This window comes from Galeopterus variegatus, unplaced genomic scaffold (genome assembly GCF_000696425.1).
Source record: "Galeopterus variegatus unplaced genomic scaffold, G_variegatus-3.0.2 Scaffold356, whole genome shotgun sequence".
Lineage (NCBI taxonomy): Eukaryota > Metazoa > Chordata > Mammalia > Dermoptera > Cynocephalidae > Galeopterus > Galeopterus variegatus.
Window position 1 is genome coordinate 397,954 of NW_007726467.1, and position 10,461 is coordinate 408,414.

The following is a 10,461-nucleotide window of genomic DNA, read 5'->3' on the forward strand; positions in this document are numbered from 1 at the left end:
TGTTGCTCCCGCCCCTTGCTCAGCCAGTGAGCGGCCGGTCTGTATGTGGGATCTGAACCCTCGGCGGGAGCGCCACCGCGCTTCCCAAGCAGCGCACTATAGCAGTGCGCCACCGGCCGGCCCTCAAGGTTCCCATTATCCACCCCACCCCCCATGCCATTATCCGTGGAAGAGGCAAAGTGGTAACTGAAAACAGGTCTGCCCAGTAGGCACCAAACTAAATTATGGGGGAGGGTTTCAGGTTGTTCTGTCACCTCCCTCCCCATTTCCTCCTCCTGAGGGAGAAAAATGCTGCTGTCTCAGAAGTCTTTTAACTTCTTGTTCATAGGGGAACACCACTCAGTGAGTCCTGTGTTGGAGGTGGAACTCATTGGGGAGAAGGTAAGTGTGGAAAGGGTCTGAGACCTAGAGCAACTGGCCCCTAGAAAAAGTAGCGTAGAGGAAGAGGTGGGGCGTGGGCAGGACCCCAGCACTCATATCCCAGCTCATCCACTAATAGAAGTGTGACCCTGGCACACGGAGCTCTGTGGAGGTGGAAGCCCTGCATGCCAGAGCCATGCCCAGTGCCCTGCATGGAGAAGGAGCCCACTAAAAACCAAATGTGTGACTGCATGGGAAAATGAATGAGTGAATGAAACATGTGAACAAACAAACAACATTGAAACTGTCACCATCTCCTCTTGGCCTCAGTTTCTTCATCTTATTTTATTATTATTTTTTTAAAAAGATGACCAGTAAGGGGATCTTTACCCCTTGACTTGGTGTTATTAGCACCACACTCTCCCAAGTGAGCCACAGGCCAACCCAGTTTCTTCCTCTTAAATTGAAGGTTCTGACATTCCATGAATCTCTATGAGTACAGAGTAGCACTTTCCGAAGTGTGCTGATGGGTGTTATTTGCAAAAATGTGTCCTATGTTCAAATTTGGGAAACGTTAGGTTAAAGTTAAATACATTTGTCTCAGAATTCACAAACCATCATTTCTACCATATTCTGTTAGAAGCAAGTCATTAAATTCAGCCCATACATAAGCAAAGGGGAATTAATGTCCACCTTTTGAAGGCAGAAGTACCGAAGAATTTGTGGTCAAATCTAAAGCCACCACACTGAGTATTTATTTCCTAGCAAGTGCTTTGGGTACCCCTGAAACTAGGTGAGATGTCCTCAGATGGTTAAGTGACACACATTTTTCAAAAATTTGGATATTTCTGTGTTTATCTTAGTGTACCTTTAAAAAGTTTAACTAGGGCCGGCCCGGTGGCGCACTGCTACAGTGCGCCACTTGGGAAGCGCGGCAGCGCTCCCGCCGAGGGTTCGGATCCCACATACAGACCGGCCGCTCACTGGCTGAGCGAGGTGCGGGGGCAACACCAAGGGTTGCGATCCCGTTGCCGGTCCCGGTCCGGTACGGGCGTGACACTGAGGGTTGCGGTCCGTTGCCAGACACGAAAACAGACAAAAAGGAAAAAAAAAAAAAAAAGTTTAACTAGGCCAACTAACATTTGATTTCACAGATATCATTGCTTAGAATAAGGCTAAGTTTAAAAATTAAATCAATTGGTAGTTTAAAAGGATATGCTGCTGCTGTCAGTTGTGTTTTTGCCCATTTTTCTGTTGGGATTTTAGAATTTATGTAACAAAATATATGTGTATGCACTCATATAATAAAGTTAGTAGCCCTATATCTATTTAAAAATTAAGTCAATTGAAACAGGGCCTCAGTAGAGAAAACACGTTGACCAATATCACATAACATGCTGTTTAAAAAACTGTGCTATCTGCTCTACGTGAATCCTCACGTAGCACATGCATGCATAGAAACAACATACTGTACCCCACAAATATGTACAAGTAAATGTTAAAATACTTTGAATAAAATAAAATAAATAAATAAAAATAAACTTTAAAAAAATTAAAATTAGGTCATTGAAAGTTGATTTAAGCAAAAATTTTGAGGAATCTGGATCTGGCAAACACTGAGATAAGTACACAAAGGACTAAAGTTGTAGCTGTGGGGCCGGCCCGTGGCTCACTCGGGAGAGTGCGGTGCTGACAACACCAAGGCCACAGGTTCGGATCCCATATAGGGATGGCCGGTTAGCTCACTGGGTGAGCGTGGTGCTGACAATGCCAAGTCAAGGGTTAAGATCCCCTTATGGTGCCAAAGGTTCGGATCCCATATAGGGATGGCCGGTTAGCTCACTGGGTGAGCGTGGTGCTGACAATGCCAAGTCAAGGGTTAAGATCCCCTTATGGTTATCTTTAAAAAAAAAAAAAAAAAGTTGTAGCTGTTGAGAAGCTGTCAAAGTGTCTTTAGACCAGGGATTAGCCCGATCATCTCTCTGCTGCAGACAGTGTCCATCTGGGGGCTGGACAGGAAGGGCTGGAAGGTGAGGCTGGTGGAGGGAGGAGGGGACAGGCTGGCACTGACACTGCTTTGGGATGTTCCCAGCTGAAGACGCACGTGCAGACCCACACCGACAATCCAATATGGAACCAGATCCTCACCTTCCAGATTCAGGTATGGCTGCTCCATGCCTGCCCTTTCCCCACGGCCCCCCAAACAGAAGGGAAGTCCGGGGGTTTGTGTGGGGGGTGCAGATGGGAGGTGGGGGCCAAGAAGCACCGCAAGGGGAGGCTCCATCTGATAGGGAGCATGAGGAAGCCCAGGTCATATTATAGAAAACATTGCTTTATTTATCCATTATTAACGCAATGAGAGGGCCATAAAACTGAACGAACTTTCCTGAGAACTTAATGTGCCCTTTCACTCACATTAAAAAATAAATCACTTTAAAGACTCATCCAAATTGCACTATGCACTTTCTTATCATCTAGGCAAAGTGCCCTGAATATGATTACTGCTCTTTGTTGATGGCCCAGAGGCATTAAGGGAGCACAGATATTATACTGAGTTATATGTAGTGCAGAGAGGTATTTGTTCCTATGCTAACTGGCTCCAAGATGCTCCTCTCTGTGGAGTTCTGTAGTCTGATTTTAAAGCCTTTCAGTTCTTCCTAACTGGTGGAGCCTTAATGGCCTTTTGACTCTACGCTAGGCTTCTAAGAGCTCTGTGTAAAATAAGAGTAAATAGTTCTGAGAGACAACTTGAGCTCTCTCATAGGTGCAAGTGCATAGACCTTTGTGTGACAGGGGTTTGGCTACCCAGGTAGTGTTTATCTTTCTTATACCTTACATTGTGTAGTGCAAAATTAGCTAATGAGCCCACTACCCTCCTCTGTCCTTTGAACTCCCTTCCTTTCCGCTTCTAGAAGCTTCCCCAGTCTGCCTCCTGGTGAGTCATCATTTTCAGCCATTCTTCATAATAACCATTTCCTTGGATGATTTTATAGACTCTTAAAGTAGGAAGAGATTTTAGAAGGGGGTTAGTCCACCAGCATCCTTGCCAAGCTCCCTCGCACCTTTTCCTGGCTGTGATGAGGGCTCATGGCTGGGGTCCTCAGACACTCTGTGGATGCCCAGAGCCTTGGGACGTCCTCCTCGTGATCATCTTCTTTCAGACTCAAAACAAACGGCACAGGCCAGGCCCTCCATCATCCCTGAGAGAGGCCTTCCAACATTTGAAGATGTCCAAACACCCCCTGGACCCTCACCCATTTTCCCCAGAACACAGTCTCCAGGGCTGGGGCCATCTGGATGAAGGACTGACTGTCAGTGGCCCTTTGGAAATGCAGCAGGCAGATGTGAGCCTCACTCTGAAGAGGCAGGATGACCCCACAGATGGTAGCATCTGAGTCCAGCTAGTCAGCAGGGAGCAGAGCCCAGGGCACTGCTGAAATGGGCCTATGCCAGCAGCCAGCCCGAGGGTCCCAGGGCAGGAGAGGAGACAGTGCACCAGAGTCAAGATAAGGAACTGTGAAAGGGTAGATGAAAAGATGGTTCAGCCATGATTATGAATTTGGAAGGTTTGTAATTTTAGAAGACCTGGATGCCTGATGGTGCCCATCTCTCGCAATGTCCTTCCTTAACCCGAGCAATTTCTTCCTTTCTTATTAATCACCTGCTCAACTAGAAAACCCTTTTCTCTCTTCCCTTGGGTCCCAGCTGCCAGGGCAGGGGGAGAATGGAGGAGGTGAGTGGAGAACTGGGAGGTTCCTAGCCGTGTCCCAAGAACTGCTTTGAGGGGAAAGAAGCCCCGGCTGAGAGGATCTGGAGTCCCACTCAGGCCTCAACCCCAGCAGCTCTGTTTTACACATGGGTTTTTTCTTTTTTCAGTAATTGAGGAAACCATATGGCAGAGTAGAGATGAGACCCAGAAGCTTGGATTCAAATCTGGACTCCATTCCTTACTAAGCGATCTTGAGCAAGTCCCTCTGTCTGTCTGGGCCTCATTCCCCATCCGGGCATGTAGGGACAATCGCAGCCATCACTGGGGTTATGACAGAATGGACAGGAGCTCTGAGGCTTCAGCCCCTGCATGTAGCATGAGAACTTCAGGATCTCAACCTCTCTGTGCCTCAGTTTTCCCATCTGAAAATGGGAATAATAATAATAGCATTGGTTCATGGGTTGTTGGGGAGGTTCACTCAGCTATTGTGTGAAGATTGTTCAGCACAGGCCAGGGACAACAGAAACCCTCCCGGAATGGCAACTATTATTATTATTTACTCTTTGAGGAGACAGATGTCCTGCTGTTTAAAAAGTTAACTGCTAGATGTGATGAAAACATTCTAGGGCCATGACCTCTCCATGAGATGATTTGGTGAATGTGTGTTTGGACTGTGAAGGGCTGTATTAGGACCATAATCATCGATGAATCCACAGTCAGGGTGGATCCAGGACTATTGGGTCCTGAAGTTTATACAATTAGGGGGCCATTTTAAGAACAAGAATACAAAACGATCATGTGACAAATCCCAGGCCCCGCCCAGAGCCTTGCCAGAGGCCCATCAAATGTGAGCTCCTAAAGCCAAAGTTCCATAAGCCCCATTGAAAATCCAGCTTGTCTGTATCAAACGGCTCATTGGTAACTGAGCCAGGCCACGGACCAGACTCTGGACTCCCCAACTGCTCTCAGAATTCCACCAGGACCAGGCCGTCTGTGTGCACTCACTGCTCCTCTCTCCTTCCCTTGCAGCTGCCCTGCCTCTCCAGCTATGTCAAGTTTAGAGTCTTGGACGGGTGAGCAACTGGGCAGAGGCTGAAGCACAGGCAGGGGAGGAGGAAAGGAGAGCCAGGCCAGGGGCTAGCCTGCAGGTGTGTTTCTTCCCAGCTCCAGGAGTAATTACCAGGATGAGATTGGGACTGTCACCCTGTCCCTCAACCAGATCTCGTCCACTGGAGAAGAGATCGAAGGCAAGCAAAGCCCCTGGACTCCTACCTCCCCAGCCTCTCCCACCTGGGCTCGCCCCCTCTCACCCTCTGTTCTTCCAGGAATGTACTCTGGTTTTCTACCCTGCTTTGGCCCCAGCTTCCTGGTTCTCCATGGGGGTAAAAAGGCCCCTTTCAGGATCCAAGAGGAAGGCGCGGTAAGCTTGTTACTCAGCTGTAGGGAACAGTGGAGGTAAAGCTGACCATGTATAAAGCACTGGGGCCTGGGCAAGGCCCAGGGAGGCCTGGGCCCTGGTTTCTGTCCACTGCACTCTAGCAGAGGATGCGATGAATGGATATAGGACGTGCGCTTTGGTCAAGAAAGGAACCGATGGAGTGCTCTAGGTGTTCGCTCACTGAGGCAGGGGCTTAGCAGGTAAGATTTTCAGCAGGTGCAAAGGACACGCAAGACAAAGGAACAGCACAGGTACACGTGGAAAAGCCCGGGGTTACTCAAGACCAGTGATATGTGCCAGGAACCCAACTGGAATTGGCTTAAACAAAAATAGGGCAGGAGGCTGGGAAGGAATCTGAGTGAGAAAGAGCTGCGGTCAGGCAGCAGGCCCCCTAAGGAGGCTGTCGCACTCACGCTCATTGACCACTCACGTCTGCTGCTACTTGCGCCTCCTCCACCTCATTCCCTCCCACCAAAGTGGCCTCAGGCAGGCCTCCGGGCTGGGAACCTGGCCCCTCGGCCTCAACAGGGAAGGCCAGAGAAGCATTCTTTTTTTTTTTTTTTTGTCTTTTGTCTTTTTCCGTGTCCGGCAACGGATCGCAACCNACTCAGCTGTAGGGAACAGTGGAGGTAAAGCTGACCATGTATAAAGCACTGGGGCCTGGGCCCTGGTTTCTGTCCACTGCACTCTAGCAGAGGATGCGATGAATGGATATAGGACGTGCGCCTTGGTCAAGGAACCGATGGAGTGCTCTAGGTGTTCGCTCACTGAGGCAGGGGCTTAGCGGGTAAGATTTTCAGCAGGTGCAAAGGACACGCAAGACAAAGGAACAGCACAGGTACACGTGGAAAAGCCCAGGGTTACTCGAGACCAGTGATACGTGCCAGGAACCCAACTGGAATCGGCTTAAACAAAAATAGGGCAGGAGGCTGGGAAGGAATCTGAGTGAGAAAGAGCTGAGGTCAGGCAGCAGGCCCCCTAAGGAGGCTGTCGCACTCACGCTCATTGACCACTCACGTCTGCTGCTACTTGCGCCTCCTCCGCCTCATTCCCTCCCACCAAAGTGGCCTCAGCCAAGCCTCCGGGCTGGGAACCTGGCCCCTCGGCCTCAACAGGGAAGGCCAGAGAAGCATCCTAATTGGCCTCCTCAGGTCATGTGTGCCACCCTTGGGCCTATCACTGCTGCCAAGGAGGCGGGGCATGCCTTGAGTGGCTAGGCTGGGGGACCAAACTCGGTGGTTGTCAGGGCCTCCTGCAAGCCCGAAGCATTGTGGGCTGCAGAGTCCTTCGAGGTGACACACGGACGGGACTAGTGGGCAATAAGGGTGCAGGAAGAGGGCTTGGGGCCCAGGGGTTTCCCCGCATGGAGGTGTCTGGGGTAGCTGGGATTCTACTGGTTGCAGATGGAGCCAGCCCCAGGCAGGCAGTTACTGGACAACGTCGTCTCTGCCGCAGAGGTTTCAGAGGGATTTGCCTGCTGTTTCTCTCTCAGCCTTTTCTCTCCGTTTTTCTCTCTTGCCCCAGTGTATTCCCAACTCTGTTAAGGATGGTTTAGCTTATCGAGGCCGAGTCTTCCTGGAGTTAACCACCCAAATCAAGTCGCATCAAGACTCTATGATGAAGGATCTCTCCCACGAAGTGACCAGCATAGAGGTAACCATGGGAAACAGGTAACCCAGGAAAAAACGGAGTTCCTCTGCCTGCCCCAGATCTACTGTGGGCCCCAGTTTCTGACCCTGCAAGAGGCCCTGGCCACGGGCTGTTGGGTGTGTAAGGATGCTCTACCAATCCACCTGATTATTTATTAAGCCCCTGCTGAGGCTTTTTGTGCCAAATCCCAGGTGGTCAGGGGACCCAGTAAAAACTAGATAAGGTTTTGGTTTAAGAAATGTGTAAGCTAGTTAAGAAGAAATGTTTATTCAAGACCTAGTTACTCAGGGCTTTGTAAAATAATCTAAGAGATTTGGCTTTCTTCCTGAAGCTGGTGGAAAGTCATTAAGGCAGGAAAGGACTGGAGGAGCAGCATTGACAATTGAATGGAAGGCAGTAAGTCAGGCTCACCAGTTAAGAGAAATGGGGATACAGTCTCGGTGGAGAGCTGGAGAGGAGGGGGCAGGTTCCAGAAACAGAATGGTCAGAGCCAGTGACCAACGGGACATAAGAAGAAATGAGGCTGGCTCCCCTAAGGTGATGCCCATTTTCTGCCTCGGGTGACAAGGTGGTCGGGGTGACAAGGTGGTCGGGGTGGCACGCGCTAAGAGGGGCTCCCTGCAGGAGGAGCAGGTCTGGGGAAGTGATGAATCCCATCTGTGACATGTGCCTGTGAGACATCCACATAGACCAGCCCCTAAGGCTGTTAGACACAGGTGTGTCATCAGCACACCAAGATTTGCACCTGTGGCCATGGAAGAAATTGCCCAGGGAGAGTAGGTGGAGTGAAAAGAGAAGGGAGCTGAGGAGGGAGCCTATCAGGACCACATAGTCTAAGAGGCAGGTGGAGGAAGAGAGGTTTGCAGAAGAGACTGAGAGGGAGTCTGCAGAGGCAGACTCAGGAGGGGAGAGTTACAGAAAGAGTGATCAGTCATCTTGAATGTGGCAAAGAGAAAGAGTGAGGACTCAAAGGTGTCTGCTGGTTATTAGGAAGGCACTGGTAGCCTCGGGTCAGGAGAGAAGCCAGGCTACAATGGATGGGAGGAAGAAGTTGCAGACAGTGCATGAAGGTAAGGCTTCTAACAAACTTGGCTGAAAAGTGGAAGGAGATGAGAGCAGGTGACAACTAAATAGGGGCTCACGTGAAAGGAGGAGGGTTATTTATTTATTTATTTATTTATCTGTCAGCTAGCTGGTACAGGGATCCAAACCCTTGACCTTGGTGTGATCAGCACCATGCTCTCCCAAGTGAGCTAACTGGCCAGCCCATAGGGTTATTTTTTTAAGATAGGAGAGATCTGAGCTAGTGAACAGACTGGGGGAATCCAAGAATATGTTAGGGCAGAGGCTGGCAAAAGAAAAGAGGGGCTGGTGTGACGGACAGAGGGCCTGTGCACGTGGGAGGTATGGTGGGAACAGACGTAGTTGGGGGGATAGTGGGCAGCAAGGACAGGAAGTGGAAAGGTTCAACCTTTCTTGGAAGAGGAAGGGAGCTTGAGGAGAACGGCCACAAAGAGTAGGGTAATCTCAGCTACATACCCTTGCCCACACCTTCTTTTCTCAGGAGGGAGCTTAGGCAAAAAGAGAGGCACCTCTACTTGGAATGGGGATGGGATGAAATTCAGAGCCTAGCTTGTCCAGGGAGGAGACCCCCTACCTGATTCCAGGAAGGGAAGGAACTAAGGGTTTCTGGGTGGAGTGGGCCAGGTGTTGGAGGTCCTCAGAAGAACTGCCCTTGACATCTAGGCGCGAGGGAGCCTGTGCACCCGGGACGGAGGTTTTAATGATGGTCTAGTTCACCCTGAAGCAAAGATGGCTTCTGAAAGAAACAGGGCACCTCATCCTTGCCTCCCTGCCTGTCTGTCTAGCCTTGTTCATCCCTTGGCTTATGTGTTGGGATATGGGGGCTTTTTGTTTTAGAAGCAACAGAACCGCCAAAAGTATGGGCTGTGTGTCATCTTCCTCTCCTGTACCATGATGCCCAACTTTAAGGACCTGATCCAATTTGAGGTCAGCATCGGCCACTATGGAAACAAGATGGACCTGAATTACAAGCCTCTAGTCTCAACCACACAGTACAGCCCAGTGATATATGATGGTAATAGTCAGATTCAAGCAGAGAACAGGGATCAGTCCCTGCATGCCAGGCTCTGTGCTAGGCTCTCCCAAGAGTATCAGCTCACGGAATATTCATAGGCATTATCTGCCCACATTTCACACAGGAGGAAAATGAGGTTCAGGGAGGTGAAGTCACTTGCCAAACATTGCATAACTGGTAGGTGGTGAACCCAAGAGTCAAAACTAGGTCTTGACTTCAAGTCCTTCTCTATGCTAATTTCCACAGTATGACTTCCCCAACCCCATCTTCTCCCCTGCTACTCTGAACCACCTTCCATATACCCATTGACCACCCATCAATTCATTCATCCGCTACCCGTTCATCCACCCTTTATCCACCCATTAATCCATTTATCTATTCATTCAACCATTCAACTCCCACCTACCCACTTTCCCAAATACCCAACCAACCACCCATCCATCCATTCATCCAATATATATTTATCGGACACCTATATTGGTCACTATAAAGTGGTGGTTCTTAAAGCACCATTCCTGGGTCAGCAGCATCAGCATCATCTGGAAACTTGTTTGAAATACAGATTTTTAACTCCACCCTAGACCTACAGAATTGGGAAATCTGGGGATGGAGCCCCAAAGTCTGTTTTATCAAGCCCCCCAGGTGATTTGGGTGCATGCTAGTTTGAGAATCACTGCTACGGAGCAGTACTGCCCACTTCCACCTTTGTCAGCTTCACCATCACATCACTATTGACAGCCTTTCTGTGTGGCCCATTTCTCTACTTGTTTTTCTTAAGAGCTTTATTGAGATATAATTCACATACCATACAATTTGCCTATTTAAAGTGTACAATTCAGTAGTTTTTAGTATATTCACAGTTGTTCTACCATCATCACAATAAATTTCAGAACATTTTCCTCACCCCAAAAAGAAATCCCATGCCCGTTATCACTCCCCATTTCTCTCCCACCTCCCCCACTCTAAGCAACCACTAGTCTACTTTCTGTCTCTATAGATTTTCCTATTCTGGACGTTTCATATACATAGAAGCAGGGGCTAGCTGTCAGCTCAGTTGGTTAGAGCATGGCGTTGACAACACCAAGGCCCAGGGTTCGATCCCTGTACCGACCAGCTGCCAAAAAAACAAAACACGTACATAGGATCGTATGAGGTGTGGTCTTTTTTTTTTTTTTCCTTTTTGTCTTTTTTCGTGACCGGCAACGG

The 10,461-nt window shown here is 49.2% G+C and overlaps 1 protein-coding gene across 1 annotated transcript in view; it reads left to right on the forward strand.

The window, feature by feature from the left end:
• The window catches only part of FER1L5 (fer-1-like family member 5), a 55,806-nt gene that overhangs the window by 14,922 nt on the left and 30,423 nt on the right, over positions 1-10,461 (forward strand). The window contains 7 exon segments of the mRNA XM_008567913.1: positions 329-381; positions 2,453-2,521; positions 5,099-5,142; positions 5,234-5,316; positions 5,395-5,489; positions 7,032-7,160; positions 9,078-9,255. Of these exon segments, the coding sequence (XP_008566135.1) occupies positions 329-381; positions 2,453-2,521; positions 5,099-5,142; positions 5,234-5,316; positions 5,395-5,489; positions 7,032-7,160; positions 9,078-9,255 (651 nt within the window).